General features: G+C 34.0%; 4 protein-coding genes across 5 annotated transcripts in view; 3 read left to right on the top strand and 1 right to left on the bottom strand.

Annotated features, from left to right (window-relative positions):
* LOC105134372 (probable isoleucine--tRNA ligase, cytoplasmic) overlaps positions 1 to 10,193 on the top strand; it is a 15,253-nt gene extending 5,060 nt beyond the window's left edge. The window contains exons 9-27 of one of the 2 annotated variants that reach the window (XM_011038758.1): positions 1,693 to 1,851; positions 2,207 to 2,296; positions 2,985 to 3,118; positions 3,564 to 3,723; positions 3,923 to 4,006; positions 4,142 to 4,354; positions 4,600 to 4,725; positions 5,570 to 5,707; positions 6,115 to 6,218; positions 6,346 to 6,409; positions 6,608 to 6,696; positions 6,776 to 6,917; positions 7,489 to 7,552; positions 7,633 to 7,700; positions 8,135 to 8,257; positions 8,681 to 8,746; positions 9,329 to 9,440; positions 9,530 to 9,621; positions 9,729 to 10,193. In XM_011038758.1, the coding sequence (XP_011037060.1) occupies positions 1,693 to 1,851; positions 2,207 to 2,296; positions 2,985 to 3,118; positions 3,564 to 3,723; positions 3,923 to 4,006; positions 4,142 to 4,354; positions 4,600 to 4,725; positions 5,570 to 5,707; positions 6,115 to 6,218; positions 6,346 to 6,409; positions 6,608 to 6,696; positions 6,776 to 6,917; positions 7,489 to 7,552; positions 7,633 to 7,700; positions 8,135 to 8,257; positions 8,681 to 8,746; positions 9,329 to 9,440; positions 9,530 to 9,621; positions 9,729 to 9,836 (2,136 nt within the window). In that variant the 3' untranslated portion in view covers positions 9,837 to 10,193. Of the gene's footprint in view, positions 1 to 1,692; positions 1,852 to 2,206; positions 2,297 to 2,984; positions 3,119 to 3,563; positions 3,724 to 3,922; positions 4,007 to 4,141; positions 4,355 to 4,599; positions 4,726 to 5,569; positions 5,708 to 6,114; positions 6,219 to 6,345; positions 6,410 to 6,607; positions 6,697 to 6,775; positions 6,918 to 7,488; positions 7,553 to 7,632; positions 7,701 to 8,134; positions 8,258 to 8,680; positions 8,747 to 9,328; positions 9,441 to 9,520; positions 9,622 to 9,728 lie in introns of both variants that reach the window. The other variant, XM_011038757.1, reaches the window with a different exon arrangement.
* Positions 10,194 to 10,474: 281 nt separating this feature from the next.
* On the bottom strand, positions 10,475 to 14,208 carry LOC105134371 (biotin synthase). Its single transcript, XM_011038756.1, has 6 exons — positions 13,858 to 14,208; positions 13,594 to 13,773; positions 12,778 to 12,884; positions 12,258 to 12,463; positions 11,676 to 11,815; positions 10,475 to 10,945 (listed from the first exon to the last, which is right to left on the bottom strand). The coding sequence occupies exons 1-6, from the start codon at positions 14,053 to 14,055 to the stop codon at positions 10,637 to 10,639; spliced, it is 1,140 nt and encodes a 379-aa protein (XP_011037058.1). The 5' UTR covers positions 14,056 to 14,208; the 3' UTR covers positions 10,475 to 10,636.
* Positions 14,209 to 14,574: 366 nt separating this feature from the next.
* Positions 14,575 to 17,825, top strand: LOC105134370 (RNA-binding (RRM/RBD/RNP motifs) family protein). The gene is made up of 8 exons (XM_011038755.1): positions 14,575 to 14,775; positions 14,853 to 14,950; positions 15,029 to 15,080; positions 15,271 to 15,341; positions 15,494 to 15,584; positions 15,678 to 15,753; positions 16,846 to 16,924; positions 17,193 to 17,825. The coding sequence occupies exons 1-8, from the start codon at positions 14,637 to 14,639 to the stop codon at positions 17,628 to 17,630; spliced, it is 1,044 nt and encodes a 347-aa protein (XP_011037057.1). The 5' UTR covers positions 14,575 to 14,636; the 3' UTR covers positions 17,631 to 17,825.
* Positions 17,826 to 23,640: 5,815 nt separating this feature from the next.
* LOC105134368 (4-coumarate--CoA ligase-like 9) overlaps positions 23,641 to 24,176 on the top strand; it is a 5,144-nt gene continuing 4,608 nt past the window's right edge. Inside the window, exons 1-2 of the mRNA XM_011038753.1 lie at positions 23,641 to 23,708; positions 23,749 to 23,762. The gene's annotated coding sequence lies outside the window, so the exon portion shown is untranslated. The remainder of the gene's footprint in view (positions 23,709 to 23,748; positions 23,763 to 24,176) is intronic.

Genomic DNA, 24,176 nt, shown 5'->3' with positions numbered 1-24,176 from the left:
AATTGCACTGTTCAGTGAACAGTGCAATTAACATGAACAGTGCAATTCACTTGCACTGTTCACGTGAACAGTGCAATTCACTTGCACTGTTCACGTGAACAGTGCAATTCACTTGCACTGTTCACGTGAACAGTGCAAGTGAATTGCACTGTTCATGTTAATTGCACTGTTCACTGAACAGTGCAATTAACGTGCACAGTGAATGAAAAGCAGCATTTATCTGCTTTTCATTAACTGTGTTTTAAACGTAAAAATTACGTGGGACCCATATACAGTAAACTGATTTTTTTCTTTACCAAACGGCTGCAAACTGCGTTTTAATTAAAACGCAGCCGCAGCCGCGTAAACAAACGGCACCTCAATCTGGTGAGAGGAATGCGATCCCTCCAGAAGTGAAAGCCTGTGTAGTTAGAGGGACATGCAAGCAGGGTAACAGATCTAATTCTGTAACATGGACCACATGCACATTAAAAACGAGAGCTTATGATGTGCTATGCTATTGCAAAGTCTACTGGCAGAGTCCTCAACCCAAATTCTTAGTTTTACATGCTAAGTAGTGAACTTGAGCAAGTGATAAGATTCTTTGTACTTGAGCCTTATAATAGGTGAGATATTTTGTTTGTAATTGTGATCTGAGGTGTTGCATAGCAATTAGTGTTGCTTTTGCTCTCTCCCAACTTGTGATAGTGCAAGTTTTGAATCCTTATAAATTGATGATTCAATGTGAAGCTTGTTGCTGTACATGATCAAAGAAGGCTTGAGATGAAGAAACAAAGGGAAGGAAAAGCTAAAAATCTTTATTAATTCTAATTTGCTTCAATGAAATGAAATTAATATCTAATATTTGAAGAGGTGACAAAAGTGTAAGTTTTGAAGCTTTTTAGTGATGTCCCAGCATCCGAATCACACATGCTTTGTATAGGTGAGCCCTGTGATGCTGTGAGGGTTACCTTTGATCTAAATGCAGACAGACCAAGCCTATACCCATTTGCCACATATTAAGTACAGTGGCATACTCTTTGTTGCACCTTACCGTGATCTAGACCTGGTATTAGTTAGATGAAAATTATATATTTGGTCTTTGGAAATGTAATTGGTGTTCCCTTGTAGATAGCAGTGCTTGATGGTTAAGAGAGAACCATCTGAAGTTCAGCCCTGCTGAAAATCATGGTGGCTTAAGTTTAGTGAGAGAGTGGAAGCATGCTCAAATGAGGATAAGTTAACTTGTATAAATTTTTCTTATGTGGTCAATTTCTGCATGCTGCTATGTTTGATTGGAACTGAGTGCAGGAGTTTAATGCTTTTTTCTGTAGTTACCGCTTGCCAATTTATAGATCTGCCAGATCATCCAAACATTAGATATGGGTCAGATGAATGTAACAATTTGGTGGTGTGTTGTGCATTTTCTTTTTCATGGACTCAGTCTTAAACTATGGTGTGCAGATTGAAAAATTTTCATTTCTCTGGGAATCATGTTTTTCTGTGATCTTCGCTAATTGGTTGACCACGAGTGTTTTGACTTCCAATATTAATGGCTGTAACCTCGACTTGCTTTGAAGATTTGGATCTTGACAAGTATTGAAAGTGACTGTCTTTATGATATTGTGCTCAATCAGAAATGATAAACTGTGTTTTCATGCAATGTTGAAGTTTTGGTCTTATTTCTTTTCTTTTCTTGGAAAAATATAACAGGAGAAACGGTTTCACAACTGGCTTGAAAATGCTAGAGACTGGGCAGTTAGTAGAAGTCGATTTTGGGGCACTCCTCTACCTGTGTGGATGAGTGATGATGGTGAGGAAGTAATAGTCATGGATTCTATTGCTAAACTTGAGAAGCTTTCTGGTGTTAAGGTATGATCTCTCTCTCTCTCTCCCCTCTTGGTTGATGCAGGTCAACTCTTTTCTTTCCTTTACTTGAGTTTATTATCCTCCGTGGATTGGTTGTGTTAGTGACTTATGGCTATACTGACAGACACATTCTTTTTGGTGCCATCTTATGGCTATATTTTGATCATGCAGTTAGTATGATTCCATGACCTTATTAACAGCTATCTATCACCTAGTGATCATATGGGCTGCATTCCTTTCAGCTGTTATCCAGCTTGTGGTTGTGCATAATGCTTATCCAGCTTGTGGCTGTGCATATTCATGTGAATACTGTTAGCTATAAAGATACATGACTTACTGAATTTTTTTCATCTTGCAGGTGTTTGATCTGCATCGTCATAATATTGATCACATCACAATCCCATCCAGTCGAGGTCCTGAATTTGGTGTACTTCGACGTGTTGAGGATGTAAGCTACTGGATCTGGGCTTTTTAATAGAATCCTCGCCTGTTTTTTTTTTTTTTTTTCCCGGATGATTGTAGCTGTTATTCCAAAAGTCGAACCTCTTGACAACATTGCATTTTTAATGAAAGTATATCCCTTTCTAGTTTCTACCCATTGATTATGCAGTATATTTGAATAGGTTTTGTAAAATTTGGGAAGCAATTATATTGCTTTGCCTCCAACTCTGAATCAGTTTAAAAGTGTTGTACCTGTCTTCATTTTAACTTCAATTCTGTTTCAATAATTTCACTCTGTTCATTTGTCTTGACTAAATAGGAGTGGCTTGCATGCTTTACATATTTTTGTTCTCACTGAAGCAAGGGGAGGACTTGGGTTAATTCTGAATTGGTTTTGAAAATACTGTCTTGACTTGCTTTTAACTTCCACCATTGCCCTGAGAATTTTAGTTTGTTTGTTCACTTTTCTCGCCTAGAAAATAGTCCATGAATGCATGCTTCCCACACTTTTTGGTTCTTAATGTAGCTGGGCTGGATTTGAACTTGAATCTTCATTGTTATGCCCTCTGATGTATTACTGCAGAGTTTTTCATTTGACTAAATGACCACATTTTGGATATTATTTTATATGCATTATTGAATATATTTTATACGTAGTTTGCTTATCTTTTGATTCAATGTTTTAATTTCTGCAGGTATTTGATTGTTGGTTTGAGAGTGGGTCGATGCCTTATGCTTATATCCATTACCCATTTGAGAATGTTGAACTTTTTGAGAAAAATTTTCCTGGGCATTTTGTGGCTGAAGGGCTAGATCAAACTCGTGGATGGTTGGTTCCTTAGTTTTAGATACTTCATAATCACTTACATATTTGAGTTTTAATAGCAATTTCTTCAAGCAAATTACATTGAGTCTGTACCAAGCACAGTAAAATTGAAGTACATAAGAAGATACAGTCTCTTCTAATTCATGGAAATATTTCATTTATGTCTAAGTAAACAACTTAATATGATTTCCTTGGGGTTCTTTCTCCACCAAAGAAGAAAAAAGTCCTTAAAATCTTTCTGGTGAAATATTTTTTTTTTGAAAGTTTCACTTGTATGTTTTTTTTCCTTCCATATATCATATTTTCTGGCGCAAAATTTTCTTGATTGCTTGGGAATTTCAATATGCATGGGGAGCGAGGTTCATGTTTCCATGCCAGTCACTTGGGCAACAACGGTTATTCAGAAGACTGAGCAAGTCGGATCATGGATATTTATTTTGTATTGCAGGTTCTATACTCTCATGGTACTTTCGACTGCATTATTTGGGAAGCCTGCATTTAGGAATCTCATTTGCAATGGACTTGTCCTGGCTGAGGATGGAAAGAAGATGAGTAAAAGTTTGAAAAATTATCCATCACCTATGGAAGTCATTAATGATTATGGAGCTGTAAGTTCTTTTTAGAACATGTTAATTAGTTTCTTTCAAAATAAAATTGCACAGGTTCTTTCTATAAAGTGTTAATTATCCATCTTTTAAAATAAAAGGTGTTTTCTTTATGGCCAGCAATTTGCTTGTACCTGTTTCTGTGGTTTTTATTAGACCTTTGTGTCTTTCTTACCAAGCTTTATGGATGGCTGCTGTGCAGGATGCATTACGATTATACCTGATAAACTCTCCAGTTGTGCGTGCAGAGACCTTGCGTTTCAAAAAGGAAGGTGTTTTTAGTGTTGTGAGTATCTCAAACTTTTTTGGATTTAGGGAATTTCTTTACTCTCATCTTCTCTTATATCAAATATCTTAATTTATGTTTTGCTTTTATGTTGTCTTGGCTCTTATCATAATCAATCATTTTATTTCTATCCAGGTCAAAGACGTGTTCCTCCCGTGGTACAATGCTTACCGGTTCCTTGTACAGAATGCAAAGAGGCTTGAGGTTGAAGGGCTTGCACCATTTACTCCTATTGACGCTGCAACTCTTCAAGGTTCATCCAATGTGCTTGATCAGTGGATAAACTCAGCTACCCAGAGTCTTGTTCATTTTGTTCACCAAGAAATGAATGCATACCGCCTTTACACGGTTAGCTGTTTTTAAACCATTACTTTGCTGTTAGTCTTTGGGTTTTCTTTGAGTGTATATAGATTGGAACTTGAAGATGAAGAATTAACTCATCTTATAAAATATGCTTTAAAACTCAATCTTACTTTGAATATACATGGAATATGGTTTAGAACTTGAAAAAGCTCATATGGCACATGGAGATAAAAGAATCAATTAATGTCTTATAGCATTTATACATATCTTTCCAAATACATCTTTTGCAGGTGGTACCTTATCTCTTGAAGTTTCTTGACAACCTTACAAATATTTATGTGCGATTCAACCGCAAAAGATTAAAAGGTCGTACTGGGGAAGAAGACTGCCGAACAGCTCTATCAACTTTATACAATGTATGATTTTAATTGATGCTAATTTCTATTTTGTGTTATGACAACCAAAATTGCTCACATTTTCATCTTGTTTAGCATAGGTGGCAGAGTTCCTCTTTTTAGTTGTTTCATTACAAGCTAGTGCCTGCTTTATGATTGATACTCTGCATGTGCAGAACAGTTTTTCATTAAACCTAATTGTTTGTTGGAATTCTTTGGATGTGGATATGCATCTTGTATAGAAGGTTTGCAATCATCTGATTTGAAGTAGGTTCTCTTCTTGAGTTCATTTCACACCTTCTCAGTTCTCTTCTCAACATTGCAGTTTCCTTTTCTAGTTATATTCTTAAAGGTTACATGCGTTTCTTTTCAAAGCTCACAAGCTTGTAATTGAGTACTTGATTCATTAACTCTTCTTCCGTCTTGGAAACATATGTAGTACCACTTGTCAATGCTTCATGGTGAACCCTGGGATAAGCTTACAATTTTTCAAGATGCTTTGTCACCAATCATACCATGAATAAAATCCAATTAAGTGTTATTATCTCTGCTTTAAAATGTTATCAGTTGTTTTTGTTGATGCTGAGTCATATCCAGTGCAGGTTCTAAAATAAAAAGTAATAAATCCCTCATTGTGGTTTACTTCTTGGAATAACTTTTTTTGTCCACCACACTAGTCCTCAAAAAATTATGAAACCCTTGCCTACTTTTCACATTTGAACACCAATGCGTGGTGCTGCTTCAAAGGCATTCTTTGGCGAATCTTTTACCAATTATTGTTATTCACTGTTTATTAGGTTGCCTGATTGTTTTGATAAGATGCCCTCATTGACTGTGATTTGCATTAAATGTTATTGGTTTTCAGGTGCTTTTAATATCATGTAAGGTGATGGCGCCATTCACACCTTTCTTTTCAGAAGGTCTGTATCAAAATATGCGGAGAGTTTGTACTGGATCAGAGGAAAGTATTCACTATTGCAGCTTTCCTCAAGTAGAGGGGGAGGTATTTATAATCTCTGTTGCAGCAAGCTCATTTTGTTTAGTAGATTAACTTTTTGAACATCTTTATGGTTTCTAGGCTGGCAATCTTTGGTCATGCTGAACATCGAGGCATCATCAACTCAAATTGTGGAATTTATTATGAATTTGGAGAATGCAAGATTCATGATTTTTTCTAAGAAAAACTATGCCCCATGTTTTCGAACTTATATTTATTTTTGGACCATTTTTTTAGTAAAATTTCCAACTAATTTTGGCAAGCTTTTAACCATAAAGTTTGGTTCCTCTTCAATTTAAGGGCCTAAGCTCTGTTTGATTTATATTAACATTTATACAATTTTACAGTCTTTTCCCCTCTCTTTAAAATGATCATCTTTTGAAACAATGATATTATATTTATTGCCACTGTAGAGGAATGAACGGATTGAACAGAGTGTTGCAAGAATGATGACAATTATTGATCTTGCACGCAATATCCGTGAACGGCACAACAAGCCTCTTAAATCGCCATTAAGGTACTCCTATAAGCTCATCCGTCACTCATCTGTCCTTTTAGTTATATACTTATGCATTTACTTTCAACTGCCTCTTGTTCATTCCTTACCTCATTGTTTTCATTATATTCCTCTTTATAAACTGCAGGGAGATGATTGTAGTTCATCCTGATGTGGACTTTCTTGATGACATAGCTGGAAAATTGAAGGAGGTTTGTGCTCCATTCCTAAACTATCCATATCACTGTGTCATTACATGATTTAGCCAATCAAATACATGTTTTTCTTTAAGCTCATCTTCTACCAAAATTGCTAATTTTTTCTTGCTTAAGTTCATTCTCTTGGTTATTTGATGTCTGTTATTTGTATTCTAACTGTTTTATGAGTTGTGGATTCTGTTTGCATGATAGTATGTGCTCGAGGAACTCAATGTGAGATCTCTTATTCCATGTAACGATACTCTGAAATATGCTTCTTTGCGTGCCGAGCCTGAGTTTAGGTATGCCTTGTTATGTCCTTCCGAAGTTTTTTGTACTTTCCTGTGCTTGTGTAATTGATTTTTGGTTATTCTCTTTCAGCGTGTTAGGTAAGCGACTTGGAAAATCTATGGGGGTTGTTGCCAAGGAAGTTAAAGCAATGTCTCAGATAGATATTTTGGAATTTGAGAAAGCTGGAGAAGTTACCATTGCTTCACATTTTCTGAAACTGTCTGATATTAAGGTGCTTCTTTTCTTGTTGTGTTAATTTATATTTCTATGTTATCACGCATCCATATATTTGGCAAAGGAGTTATTGCCCTGCTGATGAAATGGTAGTTACTTTTGTGCAATGTGATTTGCTGATGAAAAAACCTAGGTGTGTTTCTTGGAAAGATCATGGGATGTTGAACAGTTTGTCATTTTACATATTACAACAATCTTTATGAGATGGAATGGTTTTGCTGCTAGAGTTAGTTGCAGAGGAAAATTTTCATTTGCTTCCCCCATTTTTTTCTCTTGCAACTCCTTAATCTTTGTCTTGTTTGGATGAATGAACTTTTGAAGTTATTGGTGGACGGTGGACTATATAAACTAGTAATGGCGGTGCCCATGTTTTGGTTATCCCCTATGCAGGATGTTAGCCACGTCAAGTTGATTGTTGTTAAAATCTCTCAGTTTGGTCTTGAAATTCAACTCAACTAAGCTTGAGTCCCCAACTGGATGGAGTTTTTAGATTCTAGTTTGGTTTTGTTGATTTATTTTCATCACTGTTGTGCCAATTTAGTGATTTACACATTCTCATGAGTTCTCAGGTTGTTCGGGAATTCAAATGCCCTGATGGTTTGACAGATAGGGAGGTTGATGCTGCTGGAGATGGTAGGAACTAGAAATGCAATTCTTTTTTGATATTATATGTTATAGGTGCATGATTCAAGGTTTTGTATCCAATGTTTCAGGTGATGTTTTGGTAATATTAGATTTGCGTCTGGATGAGTCATTATACGAGGCTGGTGTTGCTCGTGAGGTATCTCTCAAATAGGCAGTCAGTATATGTGATTACTCATTTCAATCATTTTCAGGAACAGAATTATAGAAGTTTCATGTATCTTGCATTACTAGAAATTTATTTTATTTGAAAAGGATATGAAATTGTTTGTCAAATTTATTACATCACGTGTAGCATTTTGTGTCTCTGAAATTCTTTGCTCACCATGACCTTTTCATCATATTCTGATTTTTAAGTGGGAACTCTATTACCTTTTCTTTAATTCATTGATTAAAGGAAGTTGCTTTCTCTGAAATTCTTTGCTTACCATGTCCTTTTCATCATATTCTGATTTTAAAATGGAAACCTTCTTACCTTTTCTTTAATTCATTGATTAAAGGAAGTTGCTTTGTGGACTGACACTGGTTAAATGATGTGTGATGCTTGATGACTGGATTGTCTGTCAATTGCAGGTTGTGAATAGAATTCAGAAATTGAGGAAAAAAACTGGACTTGAACCTACAGATGCAGTCGAGGTTTACTTTGAATCTCTGGATGAAGATAAATCAATCTCCCAGCAGGTCTTGAATTCACAGGTAATGCTTGCATAAAATCCTTCTTCCTCGTGTGTTCTATTATCTACATATTAGTTTCATGAATATTACTAAGTAGTTATTGTTGGGTTTTGAAATCTAATTTGTCTTGGGCTCAATTTTTAAGCTTTATAATTTTTTTCCATCTCCGCTTCCATGCTCAAATGGCTAAATAATAGATTGTTGATAGGATTGTTAATGACATTAGATTTTAATCTCTATGATCTTTTGAGTGTGCATTGTGTGAAGTTTATTATTTATCCATCATATGAAAAGCTATATCATCCTAGTGGTCTTAAGTATTTTAAAGCTGAAAAACTATATCCTACGAGTAGTTATAAACCAAGCACTCTGTTGCATCAGTGTGATATTTAAGTGCTTTCAATTCAAATGCTTCATAACTGAAGTTGCATTTTTTATTCGCAGGAACTCTATATTAGGGATGCAATTGGTTCCCCATTGCTTTCTTCTACATTTATGCCACCACATGCAGTAAGTTGCTATGGAAAAAAAAAAAAAACTTCCCTTTTTCATGTTTTAGTTTGAGGGTTTTTTGTTTCTTTTGTACTTCTAAGTTAAGTTCATGTTCAGTTTGGAAACGTCATTACTTTGGAATGCACATTGCTCCACTTTGAAATCCCATTCACATGCTGGAGCAAGGTGAGCTCGCATAACATAATTCATTGGCCTAGGGCTTGAAGTGCTTTCATCGATATACAAGTCCAACTTAAAATTGACTTAGATTTTAAATGCCATTGCATGGACCTACTGCTTCCAAGGCTTGCTGAGGTTGTTACCCTTGTTTGATTTGTTCTGGATTCTTGTTAGTCCTGGAATTTACATATGGCGGGCAGTCAGCCCTGATGTATTGATCGAACAATCCAAAACCCATGGCTTACCAGACTAGGAACTATTTTGTAGGGCAATGCAGGACATCAAGTCCCGAAATATGTTTTGTGCAGTATTGATAGCTGTATTTTCAGAACGAAGGTTTTTTTATCAGGATTTTCAAGAGACTGTTGGTGTTGTTTCCAGTAATTTCTCTCTGGCATGTTTTTATGAATGAAATTGCAGGTTGTACTTGGTGAGGAGAGTTTCCATGACATTTCCAAGCTGTCCTTCACCATATATCTGGCAAGGCCGGCACTAGTTTTCAAATCTGATGCCATTCTTTCGTTGTATGGAGGTCCGTCTCTCTCTCTTCCTCCCCCCCCACCCCTCTTCTAGGCATCTCTCCTATCCATTCCCTCTCTTACTATTAATCAGTGGTTTCAGGAAATACAAAATCTGTCCATGGTCTAGAAACTTACTTGCTATCAAGGGATCATTCTAATTTGAAATCTGAATTTCAACTTGGAGATGGAAAGGTTTTGATCTTTAACCCGTGTATATTCTATTTCTACGAATCATTGAAGATAAACACTTAGATTTTAGTTAGCTCTTGTTTAATGAACTTGTACATCCTTCTCTGCAGATAACTGTTGATGCCATTGAAGGCCTCCCTGCCGTAAATATGGTATTGGGAGAACATGTGTTTTTGACTGTTGGTGACTCCGTTTCAAGTACAAAAGGTGGGCGATAGGATTCTTTCCGATAGGGTCATGTGGGATATACGATTTTTTTTTTTGGTAACAGAAATTCCAGCCCCATGAAAAAATTTGACATCTCTGTCCAGCCAAATGGTAGTTCTGGGTTCTTAAACTTAGAAGTGTTACTCTTTTTTGTTGTATAGCTATTGTCTACGTTTGAAAACAATTCTGTCAATTTAGGATAAAAACCAACATTGGTTGGCATTGAATTTGTGCTGCTTTGATTACGGTATATTTAAGCAAACTCTCCTCCCTCCTGTTCACATGCAATATTGTTCAATAGCATGAACATCAACTAATTCAAGTTCTGGACTTGTCATCAAATTTAATTTCATAAGTGCAGTTTGGTTTCTATGTCAGCATGATGCGAATTCTTTTCGCTCACCTAGTTTTTATACTTTATTATTGAATTTAAAAGAGAATAATTACATTCAATGGACCGGAATCATTCATGCGAAGAATCATGGTTAGACACAAAAACTAGAACAAACACATGGGATACAATTTCGAGAGCTTCTATGTTTTCTTACAAAAAGAGAAGAATTTCTTATGGTTCTATATAATATTCCATAGATATTGGCATATTTTCACTTTAATGAAAGATGTGGCCCCTTCAAGTTGGAGGGAAAAAAACATAAGAAAAATTGGATACAATTAAAGCAATAACAATGCAATACTAATCCAAATCTGTTGCGTGCCATGAGTGAGAGAATTTTATCCAAGGAAAAAAGGAATCTATTAAAGCAATAACCCTGGACTAATTTGGATATAGACGCCCTTCTAACTAGTAATTTCAACCTGAACTAGAAACTGCTTCCTGACATTGTTCTGCTTCACAAGCCTTCTCTTCCTCTCCAGAGAAACTGGGAGCTTTTGGAATCAAACCGAGAACCTTGAACATAAGTTGATCAGCATCATAATCGTTGTTAGGTGTTGTCAGTAGCTTCTCGCCAGTGAAGATAGAATTGGCACCAGCAAGAAAGCAAAGAGCCTGCTCAGACATTGAGAAACGAACTCTCCCGGCTGATAATCTGACCATTGCTTTCGGCATTACAATACGTGCTGTGCCAATCATTCGAATCATCTCCCATATTTCAACTGGCTGAACAAGAAGCAGAAAACATGAAATCTATTAAGCTTCAAAGAAATTGATGCTAAATTCAGAAAGCCCCTTTAAAAACCTTCGTTATCTGTTATCAGAAATATGAACCTTCACTTGAAAGTTGAAGCTAGGTGGGCCAACAATCATTTTCTAGTGATATCACCTAGATACTCCAGGCCATATAATAAGCTAATTGAATAAACATGATCCGAACCAGTGATTATATTTTAACCAACAATTCATATGTATATAAAAAGAGGTTGAAGAATATGAAGAATATTATGAGATCTAGAACTAAAACAAGGCCAGCGTCAAAAGGTGATTGATAAAATATACCAACATGGGTTTTGACAAGTAATGCAGCAACAGATAATTAATTGAGAGTCAATGAATGCAATAACATGGTTAGAAAACCTGTTATTCTGTCATTATAGTACTTTTTGAATAGAGATTTTGAGTAAGTTAATATTACTGCCTTCTCATTTTGCAACTAAAGCTGCAATCAGTTCATAACTTCACAAAGATGTAGTAGTTTTGGGCAATTGCCTACGGTTTTAATAGTTTACTTCATATAAAATATGGCTTCCAGTTTCCATCTATCAGTAGTTAGGGAACCGAATTTGAAGAACAAAGATATATTGAAAATCTGCAGAAAATGATTAGGCCCAATCATAATAATTATTATAACCACCACCAAACTGAACTTGTAAGAAACAGGAATAAGAGGTACCTTTTGTTCCTGTAAAGGTGTGCCTTTCACTGAAACTAATGCATTGATTGGAACACTCTCTGGGTGAGTAGGGAGGGTTGCCAACGTATGCAATAAACCAACTCGGTCTTCCTCTGCTTCTCCAAGCCCTATTATGCCTCCTATTAACAGAAAAATAGACAAGATTCCATGATAAGCATTTGCCTGTGCCATCGTGAAAGGAATTCTTGTCTGACATTTAAGAAGAATATGCTGTTGCATAACCTTAAGGTAAGGATTCACTCTGAATCAAAACAAGCCCCAAACTTCCATCAAAGGCATCTTAAATTGGATCAAATTTCCAAATTTACCCTATTCATATATCAAGTTAAACTTGTATTATGATACAACTGAAAGACTTAAGATGGCAAGCATGAAAAACAAAAGATACCAACTAAACTGTCTTCTTTATATTCAAATTGCAATTCTTCTCTATCTTCACTATGAACTCCACAGAAATCCATCAATTTAAATATTTCCTCTTCTTTTACAATGAATTGGATTTTGTTCTTCAAAAATCTACTTAAGAAGAAAGGAGATAGCAGGAAAAGCTGATTCAATCACCTGAGCAGACACTAATTCCTGCTTCACGGACATGTTCAAGGGTTTCCAAGCGTTCGTCATAGGATCTTGTAGTGATGATGTTTGGGTAATATTCTCTTGAGGTATCAAGATTATGGTTATAAGCTGTAAGACCAGCCTTCTTCAGTTCTACAGCCTGCTGCTTCTCTAGCATGCCCAAGGTACAGCAAACCTCCATGCCCATATCCCTGATAGGCACCAGACATTTCAGTCACAGACTAAGCATTAGAGAGAAAAGGAGCTATGATAGCACTTTGCATGAAGTGGCTGCTCTAAAGACCCTAAATGCATTAGCTTGGCCATAAGTGGCTGACTCATTTAGAAAAGCTCAAGGTGTAGAAATTTCTCCAAATTCCCTCTCTTGGTACCCCACTTCAGTAGGAACATGGTTAGGAAATAACCTTTGCACTGTAATATTGTGTGCTGTTTGAAAATCTGTTTTCTAACTTACGCAAGATGCCTTGCTTTGATATATTTCTTCCATAAATGATGCATTCATTACCTGATGTCTTTCACATAATCTAAGATCTGGTTAAAGTTCGCCTTCCTTCCTATTGTGTCTCTCCAAGCAGCACCCATGCAAAAACGAGTGCTGCCAGCCTCTTTTGCCTGAAAAGGATACAGAAGGTTCTAAATCATACAAACAAACAAACAAACAAGCAAGTAAAGAAAAGAAGCATCCTGCTACACTAAACATGAACTTGATCAGATAAAACTACAGTGATCAGTATAGGGGCTATCAGCTCGAAGGGAGGGAAGAAATTCAACTAATCAGCAGGTGATTATCCAATAGCAACATTCAATCAATTTGCCAAACAACAAAATTGCATGAAGAACAATGAGAGTTCATTTCTTGAGGTGTAACCTTTATTTTTCAGCTGCTTGGATAAGTGAAGTTCTAGCATAATCATGAAACTTATAATGAACACCAAAGGTAATCATATAAGCAAACAACTTGCCTTCTAGTGCATTTCTGATGACGAGAATTGTTCAATTCTAGTACCGCAATTAACAAGGGGAAAACACAGAAAGGATTTAAGAATGACGTCAACCAGGAGGTATGCAAGCCAAATCAATCAATTATGAAGCTGCGTTAAGGAAGCCATCTAAATGTGGGCAGGTTTTCAGAATTTGCAAGATAATTGAATCACATAATAACCAAAATATGAGATAAAGAATAAATTGTTTTAGCACAAATGCCATCAGCAACAGAAAGTGTCTAACTGCCTCAAGATTCTTATGAACCTAAACAACATAAAAATAAAAATAAAAATAAAAAAGGGGATTAAATAAGAAAAAGAAAAGAAAAGAAACACACCCTTTTAGCAGCCTCCATAACAGTTTCTTTAGTCATAAGCCTCTGAGCCTTGACTCCAGTATCATACCTTGAAGATTGAGGACAATAAGAACAATCCTCACTGCACCCACCAGTCTTTATGGAAAGCAAAGTACATTGCTGAACCTCTCTAAAATTATGAGCATATCTATGAACTTGAGCCTGACAAAACAAAACAAGACAACAACAATTAACTAAAATAATAAACACCCTGTTTTTCTACATTACTGAGTAAAAAGATCTAACCCCATGAAAGAGGAGATCAAGAAGAGGAGAGTCATAAACATCCTTGATTTCTTCACGTGTCCAATCATTTCTTGGACCATCTTTGATAGTTTTTTCAGCTTGAATTGCTGCAGCTGAAGAGGATGAATAACTTAATGAGGAGAGAGTGATAGAATTTAGTCTTATATGTGGTCTAAAGATTGATCTAATTGACAACATTCTTGCTTGTTTTATGTTTGGTTCTTGTATTGTTTTTCGTTAAAAACTAGGAGCAGAAACTGAAGGGGCTTTAGCCTTGTAGATGTCAGCAAGCAACAGGCAGCAGCCGGCAAGACAAGAAGGTGTTAGATGGAGAGGCGCAACTAGAAAATTAAATTAGAGAGTACCAAACCCTCAACGGTTCAAGGGTGTGTTGACTACGCGCTTCAAAATAAATTATTTTTGTTTTAAATTGTTTTTTCGTATTTATTTTAAATTATTTTAAAATAAAAATATATATTTTTTAAAAATATAAAACATTATTATTTTAATAAATTTATAATTTTTTTTTATAAAAAAACTAGTTATAATGTTAAATATTTTAACTGAAGGATACAATTGAGACAATAAAAGAGATGGAGGATCTAATTGAAAATATCAATAGTTGAAGGACTCAAAATGAAAGGGTATATATATATAGTTAAGGGACTAATATGATGTTTTCCAAACCACGAAAACCCCCAACCCCGGAACCGAAACACAAAGTGGACATAGGTGAAGGGAAAAAAAAAGGAGAGGGAAAGAGAGAGTAGCCATAGCAGATGAGTGGACGCAGCATAAACTCAGTGTTCTATGCAGAGACATACCACCCAATTCAAGCTGGTAGCATTGACGGAACCGACACTGCTCCTCACGATAACGCTGTTTACCGTGCGCTTCTCTGTGCCTCCGCCGGTCTCTGTAAGTAGACACTAAATTTCACTTTCGTCCACACAATTTCTCCTTTTTCTTTCCATAAGCAATTCCATCTTTTTCAGATGACCCTTTTGGAGATCCGAAGGCCATTGGTGACCCTTACTGCACTATCTTTGTTGGGCGTCTCTCACATCTCACTACAGAAGATACGCTTAGGAAGGTGGAATATTGTATGTTTTTCATAGAATTTAGATATATTTTTTATTTTTTTAGTTGTTAATTGTGTTTTCATTCTCAGGCAATGAGCAAGTATGGTAAAGTGAAGAACTTGAGATTGGTTAGACACATTGGTAATGTTGAAAACTGTTTTTTTGACTGTTTTTTCGTATTGGGTTTCCTTTGCTGTTATGGGTTTTTCTTTCTATCTCTCTTGTTTTGTTTGTGATATTGGCTTGGTCTTGATGTTTTAAATGATAATTGATTGTGGGTTCTTTTGTTTTGATGGGGTTTTCGTTTTATGTTATTGGTTTCATTTTGCAGTGACTGGTGCATCAAGAGGTTATGCTTTTGTTGAATTTGAAACTGAAAGGGAGATGCGCCGTGCATACAAGGTTTTATATTTAGTCTTGAGCTAGAACTTTGATGTGTTGTTCTGTTTTGCTTTACATTATCTTGCCATAGTAAATTAGGTTGTTAAAGTGGGTTTGTATTGAAAGAAGTTGATGTAATGTGTGATGTTTGTTTTGTTGTTTATGCTATGTAGGATGCGCAGCATTCTTATATTGATGACTCTGAAATCATAGTTGACTATAATAGGCAACATTTGATGCCTGGGTGGATACCGAGAAGGTTAGGTTAGTTGGATATTTACTTTGCTTGCAGAGTTTTGTTGCATAAGATCAAACATATAAAGGATTCTATATTGTTTTTCTCTTCATTTGTGATAGGAGGTGGCCTTGGTGGTAGAAAGGAGTCTGGACAGCTTCGATTTGGGGGCCGAGAAAGGCCATTTCGAGCTCCTCTGTATGTGCTGTTCAGTGTTTTATTTTCTGCATTGAATTATTAGATAAGCTTATTGTTTTGTGATCCTATGAATAATTATGCACTGTTCAAATTGTTTTCATCTATCATCTTTGGTTGGTAACTCGGATTTAGTTATTTTCCAAGTTTGGTCATATACTGTTTCCCCATATTATATAACTGCATTGAGTGGTATGGCATGGAATGGGAGAGCATGGAAAGCACCAGTTTGTGGTTTTTTAATATGAGAAGATGAACAATGAATGTTAATTTTTCTTGGGAACTCAAAGTTGATAGGTACTTTAGTTCCTTGCTTCATATGGTTTTAAAATCAACACATGGTTTTATTTTTCATTTGTTTTGAACTCTCCTTCATAATCCTTTTTGAGGATTTCCATATGAAGGAATGCCATTCGTATTCCTGTAAAACAAGTGGATTCTAGTAATTTTCTGGGATTTTGAATAATTTTAACATACATGGAACGATATATTGATCAATGTATTGTCAGCAGAATCTCCATCGATATGTTTGCAAAGACACTCATATTGCTGTTCTTATAGATTTTAGCAATTCATGCATCATGATAGAAGTTAATACTAGCAGATTTTCAGTCATCAGACTGCTTTCAAAGATGGAAACCTTGAGCCAGTCCTTCCAGCCTCCATGCTGGGACCGCAATCTATATAGGTCATGCCCAATTCAAGCTTGAGCCGTGCTTTAACTTGACCAGTCTCTTGGAAACAAGGTCTGCTTGTTGTTAGAAACCAACGTGCCCTGATGTTGGATTCAATGAGGGTCGATTTGTTGGGTGATCAACATGACTACAACATGCATACTGAATTGCATTTGGGTTCTTCTGCTTTCTGGTTTCACAATTGGATCTAGACATCAACTACTAGTTGCATATCCATTATTAATTGCTCCCTTGTATTGATGGACATTGTGCTTCAAGCTGGATGTGAGCAAAAAAGGATTAATTTGGTGAAATATTGAGATGGTTCAAGGTTGTTGGGAAAGCTGAATTTCATGCTTATATGATGAAAATTGTACTATGCTCTCGTGATGTTAATGGTTTACACTCTTCCACCATGCAGTCAAACAATTCCTTATGATGATTTGAAGAGGCTTGGCATTCCTCCTCCACCAGAGGGAAGATATATGTCTCACTATGAGGTATTGTTCCTCGTGATATGTTGTATGAGTCTTGTTGATATGCATGATTAAGCATATACCTTTTGCTTTCTTTCTAGTCAATGTTATTGGAGCTGCTGATTTTTACAGTTTTGTTGTATTTGATTTATTGTATGGATTATCTATGTTATCAGTGGTCAAAGGAAAAGGCACTTTGAATCTTCTATGCAAGAATAATTAGATTCGCATCAGAAAACTTAAATACAGAAATGGGATAATTTTCTTTTCGTTCCTCATTCTGTTGTCTTAGGCCCCATCACCCCCTAGAAGAAAACAGAGCTCCAGAGATAAGGAAGAAAGTTCTTACAGGAGGAGTACCATATATAAGGAGGCTGAGGAATCCTCTAACATAAGGAGCTATAGGGACAAGGAAGAGCACTACGGTGAAAGGCATTCTGTTGAAAAAGAAGAACACCGCCACAAAGGCAGCTCAATGGATAGATCAGAGCGCTCTCACAGAAGAATCTCACCAGAGAGGGGTGGTTACCATCACAAAAGGGGCTCTTTAGACAGGGAAGAACACTATGAGAAAAGGAGCCCTGTGGATATGGAAGAACCCTCCCACAAAAAGCTGAGAGACAGGGAGGAGCGCACTCACAAAAGGAGCTCCAGGGACAGGGAAGAAGGCTCTCGCAAGCGCCATAAACATGGGAGTTCTTCTGATAAACGACGCAAGGAAGATACCTAGTAGTCAGGATTGCCCCCTTGCTCTCTGATTATTTGCAGGCTGCCTGCTTATGTAAATTTGTTTTGAGATAGAGAGAGAGCAGCCTCTGGTTGTAAGATTGTGTTTTGGAACTTCTTAAGCCTTTAAATCATTCTCTTCATATTTGAAGATCCGCTTCTGAATGTTAAGAAATTTTTATGTCCAAGTTAGTTTCTACAATATCTGTCAACAATCAGCATGTCGGCATGGCAATATCATACATCAGATCAAATTTTGCCATCGCTCTTGGCGATCTTCTTCTGCAACTTCTTGGCAAAGCCTCCCATCATCCTTCCCGGGAATAAAATGGCGCCTGTTGCTAAATAATGGTAGTCCTTTGCCTTTCAAGAAACTCAGGATGGCCATTGTAACTGCAAACCTCAGGATCGAAACTCTCAGGACTCGCAGAAGCACACGTGCTCTCGTAGGAGCATGTGCAAGAATGGGTTGTTCATTAATAGTAAATGGCGACAATTTTCCAATCACTTCTCTTTCATGTAATTTAATACCATAACAGAGGTTTTCTTATTTCCATCCTTAATTCTTACAATTTGGCTTCATTATTATCAATAAATATAAATCAATTAACAAAAAAAAATCATAAATAACCAGTCAAGGCGGAATCTACTCTACATATAAGAAAGGCTTAAAGATCAAATGAAATTAATTTCCTGTCATCCAAACACAGCCATGGGATCTGCTATGCTGTTTTTCCTCATCCAAACACATGCCTGAGTTCTCTCCAATCCATAATATATTTACAAAAAATTCAAAGAGAATGCGTTTTCACTGTTGAGACTAATGTTCATTGCATTTCAACGCTGATCCCTTTTCTTTTGACTTTTCTTAATCATTTTTTTTAATTATTGTTTGAAGTTGTGTTTTCTTAAAATTAAATGTTATGATTTGTTTTTTATATATTTATTGTGGTACTGAGATTTTTTTTTTTTTGCAAGCGGTTGATAATCAAATTAGTAAAATAGATTTTAGTTTTTGAAGATTTAAAATTGGGTTTAAAGAAGTCACAAACTTTCGGGCACTTTTTTGATCAAACAAGGAATAAAGTAAAAGAAAAGGGAAGAGTGGCTGTGGATTTCAACAGTGGCCCCCTTTCTTTTCTTTTTTAAATTCATCCTTTGAAGTTTTTTTTTTTAAATTAAACTTTATGACTTATTTTATTTTATTTTATATGTTTATCATATTATCAAAGATTTTTTTTTGCATGCGGTTGATGCTCAATTTAGTAAAATAAATTCTAGTTTTACTAATTTAAAACAATTAGAGAATTAAGGGCCAGATTTGAAGAAGTCACAAACTTCAGCCCTCTCCTTTTTTTCAGACAGAACTAAAGTGAAAAGAAAAATAAAAGAATGGCTAGCACATGTAATAGATATGACAACATGTGGGAGATGTCATCATGATGCGGCAGCATGTGTGGCTTTCTTTGAAGGTGACATTTACATGTACTATTAGAATTATCTTGATAAGGGCTTTATTTTTAGGTGGTATGTGATGTATTTTTTTTATTTTTTTTATAATTTAAATTGTGAGTTTGTAAATTTACTTGAGTTAATTTATATTATTTGTTTGTCTTTATTTTTTGAATTAAATATTTTTTTTTCTTGAATATTTTGTTAGTTAAAAATTAAATTTTATAATATAATTTGATTTGTTTTATAAAGATTTATTACGGTTTCGTAACCTAAATTAAAAATTTTATAGGAATCAGGAACGGCTAGGTCTATTTATTATATTGCCTTTTAAATATTTAAAAATAATATGTCATCTAATACATCAATATCTGAATATTTAAAAAATATTTCCTTGAATATGCATCAAAATTTGTGTTTATGATTACATGTTTTTTCTTTTATAAAATATCTGAATATTTAAAAAATATTTCCTTGAATATACATCAAAATTTGTGTTTATGATTACATGTTTTTTCTTTCATAAAATATCTGAATATTTAAAAAATATTTCCTTAAATATACATCAAAATTTGTGTTTATGATTACATGTTTTTTCTTCCATAAAATATAATATTTATACATTATTTTTTTTATGTTTAACTATTATGACTCAAGGTGTAGCGTAGTGAATGTCAAGGATCTAGTTACTCTCTCTACTTTAAAAAAAAATGGAAAATATTATAAGGCTTTATTATTCATTTGAATAATGAAACATCTCAATTTTGTTTTTGTTTTTTTCTTTTTCAATTGTTTTAAAAAAAATTACATTTCAAATTTTAATTTTCTTTTTTTTATAAATAATTCTACTTTTCAAATTATCTTCTTTCAATTTTATCATTTAATATTTTATTAATTTTGAATTGGTCATCATATTTTTTTTTATTTTTTTATGATGTTATCGTAGTCTCAAATAAATATTATTGTATTTAGTTGATATTCAATTTTTGTAAGCATCTATTTTTGTTATCATATTATTAAATAAAAAAATAGTTTATAAATCTTTTTTTAAACCCAGTGGAATTCATGATCTGGGTCTCGAGTTTTGCAAGTTAAGTAGCAAAGCTCAAGTTGAATCAATGTATCACCATTTTAATATGAAAAAAAAAATATCATCTTAAATTTTCTTTTTAAAGTCAAATCACGTTATTAATGGTTACTCATATTACTTTTGGACCCGCTAAGTCAACTGAGTCATAGAATATCAACTTTTATGCAGATTAATTTTAGACTTGGCTAGATAAGGAGTTGAGTTGGGAGGTTTCAAAGTTGTTCCATCGAGTCTGGTTTAATAACAATGTCTAATAGCTTCTTCTTCTTTTTCTTTTTAATTCCATCTTTCAATTTTGTTTTTTTTTATTGAAATATTTTTAGCTTTTTTTATCAATCTTTTCTTTCAATATTTAATTGATTTTGAATCAATCTTTATAATATATTTTATTTTCTTTCTTTAAGGTGATCACAGTCTCACAAATATTCCAATATTTAGCTAGAGCTCAATTATATGAACGTTAATTTTTTATTATCATATTATTAAGTAAAAAATAATTTTTAAAATTTTTGTTAAATTTAGTGGAATCAATTATCCGGGTTGGGGGTTTGACATGTTAAGCTATAAATTCCAAATTGATCTAATATGCTACTATTTTAATATTAAAAAAAATCACCTTGATTATTTTTAAAAACCAAACCATGTTTTTTTATTGATTATTTAGGATATCATTGAACCTATCAAGTCAGTTAGATCATAACAACACAACTCCCACTAGGTTAATTTTAAATTAGGATTAGATAAAAAATCAGCTTAGAAAAATTTAATATTAACAAGATCGAGTTTAATAACAATATCAAATAGTTTTTTGGTAGTAGTAACTGATATAATAATTTCTTAAAAATATCTTTTTTTTTTCTTTAGTATTATTGAATTTGGGTTAAATTTTTTATACTATTATTTATTCATATCATGTCGTTTAATTTAAAAGTCCCCAAACCTTCGAAAATTCCTCTTTAGTACCCAAAATATTTCACTATTTGGTTCTCTCTTCCCAAACAATTCCATCTCTTGCAACATGACCCCTTTGGCAGCCCCATGCTCCCTGGTGACCTTTGCTGCACTATTTTTGATGGCCGCTGCTCTCCTCATATTACTAATGTAGATACACTTGGAAAGCTAATAAATTGTATGTTTTCTTATTCAATTCAACAACAACAAAGAATAACAATAATTTTTAAGACACAAAACTGGAAACAGATTGATTTATATTGAAGAAAATATGATGATCCACTTCCCTTTATCTTTCAGTTTATAGGCTATCCAATTATCAAATAATATTCTCAATTAAATTATAACATAATTTGCATGGTTTTTCTTCACCTATGGTTTTATTTTTATTTAAAAAATAATAATAGGATTGATATTATTGCATTGGTCCCTTTTTGCCCACGGTTTTGTTTTTCTTAAAGCAATAAGATTAGTTTTATTGCATGGTCCCTATTATTCTTATTCTTATTCTTGTTGCATGGTCCTATTATTCCTATTCTTATTCCTATTCCTATTCCTATTCTTGTTGCATGGTCCCTCTTTGCCATTCAAGCAAATTACTTTTATGTTCATATAGACATAGATATAGAGAGATCCGATGGTACAAGGTAAATTATGTTAAAATTTAATTTTAAAATATTTATTGGCTAATTTTATGAGATTATATATATATATATTTCAAATTATATATTAAATCAAGTTGAAATTTTATATGGAAATAGTAGGAACATATATACAACTGTATTTTGGCAAATTTTTAAGTCAAATGAATCTCATAAACATATTATTTTAGAGATTTGAAGTAAATAGATGAATATTATTAAATATATCAAACTAAATTTTTATATATTATTTGAAACATATCTAGAGTTACAAGTGGAGTTTCGTTGCTATTGAAATTGAGATGAAAACTAGATATCTTAATAATTTCAAGTGTATATTATAGGTTCATTAATTTATCTAGACGAGAGAAGATGATTTATTTGAAGTTAGGATTGAAATCTGCTAAAAATATACAAAAATTAAAGAGTAGGGCTATATGAAGAAATTTTAGCATGAAGAATTTATTTTTATTATTTTAGTTTATTTGTTTATTTAATGTTGAATAATTATTTTTAATTTGAAATTATACTGACCTATTAATTAATTACTAGTTTAAGCCTTTTAACTTGTAACCCAAAATGAATCTATTAGGGTTAGTTAAAGGAAACTATATTATGTTTTTTTAACTACAAATTCTGATAATAAGTTAAAAAATAAATGTCAGTTTTTTCTTTACTTGTTTGTGACAAAACAATATTTTTTTGAAGGGATAAAAATCATATACTAAATTATCAAAAATTGATTGACTTTGTAGTATTATTCATGTATTTATAATTCTTAGATATAAAGTTATTTCTAAATCCAAGTTTTTTTTTAAAATTATTTCTATATTACGATGCTATTATATCTAATTGTCAATTTTTCAAGTTATTATTTACTTTGTTGAGAGTTCCTTGCAACATTATCCAGAGATTTACATCACCTATTTTTTTGTTTTCATCTATAAGTTGTGGCATTGTTTGAAATTTTAAAAGTTTTGGCATCGGTGCTGCAAATTTAACTTCTTGCGGCAACATCAATGCCACAATTGTTGTAGCGGCAATGCCATTGTCGTGATAAGTGATAACTTTTCTTGTTTTTGTCTTGTTGCACTTTGTCCTAACAAATTCAAATATATGTTATTTTCTAAAATAAATTTATGCACTGTGATTTTTTTTTTTTACTTGGCCAATACATAGAATTTATAGAAATAAATAGAAGCACACATAACTAAACCTAATTAGAGCATAGACCCAGCAAACAAATTTAAATTTCTGTTTCCTTTTCTCTTGTTAATGGCATGTAACTTTTCATGAAGAAAAGAATTAATAGCACAATTTAAGTATAATGCATGTGCAATTTAATCATAGATAAACGATTTGATGTCAAACTATGATGGTAGTGAAGCTAAGCAAGGGAATTCTCCACGCTTGCTTCAAAATATATAATTAAGAGCTTCTTAGCAAAAATCTTATATATTTTCATTGCAGCCTGGAGACTAAACTTGATCAAACATGGACGAACAAGCTGATTAACTCTCCCATCACACTCACACTGTTTTTGCACAGACTATTCTTCATCAAGTCTTGAGTGCAGTCCAAATTTTCTGTTTCCTTTTTCTTTTTTCTCAAACAAAAACTATTGGATTTCGTAGTGGAAGCTGCTGCTGATGATGCAGTGAATGGTGGAGGAGAAAAACCGGTGATGAAATGTAGAGTCATGCATGAGATATCAAGCCAGACAATGAGTGATTGATCGATCCCCACCATTGAACACTAAATCATAGACGATGATAAGTTCCCACTTTCTTCTTTGTTCCTGACAAATTAAGAACTGTTTACTTTGAAAAGAAAAAAGTCATCAACTGTTAACACCGCATCGATCATCGACATCCGGCGAGCCTGATATTTTCCTCGGAGCATCTCACCAAACACCAAAATACCCAATCCAGTTCAAGTCCTCGAGATAGTGAGATTCAGTGATCTGTAATCATCCAAAAACATTAGCTTTCCAAGATATGCTTCCTTCCTTCCCTTTGAAGGCGAATATAGTGAGAACGCAATTGTCCACTGTTATAGTAGCTGGCCTGGCAAGTTCAAGATATGACAAGTCAAATCCATAATCTATTGATCTGGGACGTGATTTAAAGTGGGCTAGTGGAAAAAAACTGTTTTTTTTCCCCTAGAACACAGTTTTAAATGTTTCTCCGAATAAAAATAAGTTTTAGTCGATCCATCTTAATCCATACAACTCACAACTTATCTTAGACTTAGATTTATTCTCGAATCAAGTTTAGAACTATGCAATTATTCTAACAGCGTATAAACAAAGAAAAAGTAAAGGCCACAAAATAAAATGATTGATTGGAACATTGAATATAGTTTTCTTAATAAAAATTCATATGTAAGCGATTTGATGTCAAACCGTGATGGGGGG

The sequence above is a fragment of the Populus euphratica genome, unplaced genomic scaffold, assembly GCF_000495115.2.
Source record: "Populus euphratica unplaced genomic scaffold, PopEup_1.0 scaffold67.1, whole genome shotgun sequence".
NCBI lineage: Eukaryota > Viridiplantae > Streptophyta > Magnoliopsida > Malpighiales > Salicaceae > Populus > Populus euphratica.
This window is presented reverse-complemented; position numbering and strand designations above follow the sequence as displayed.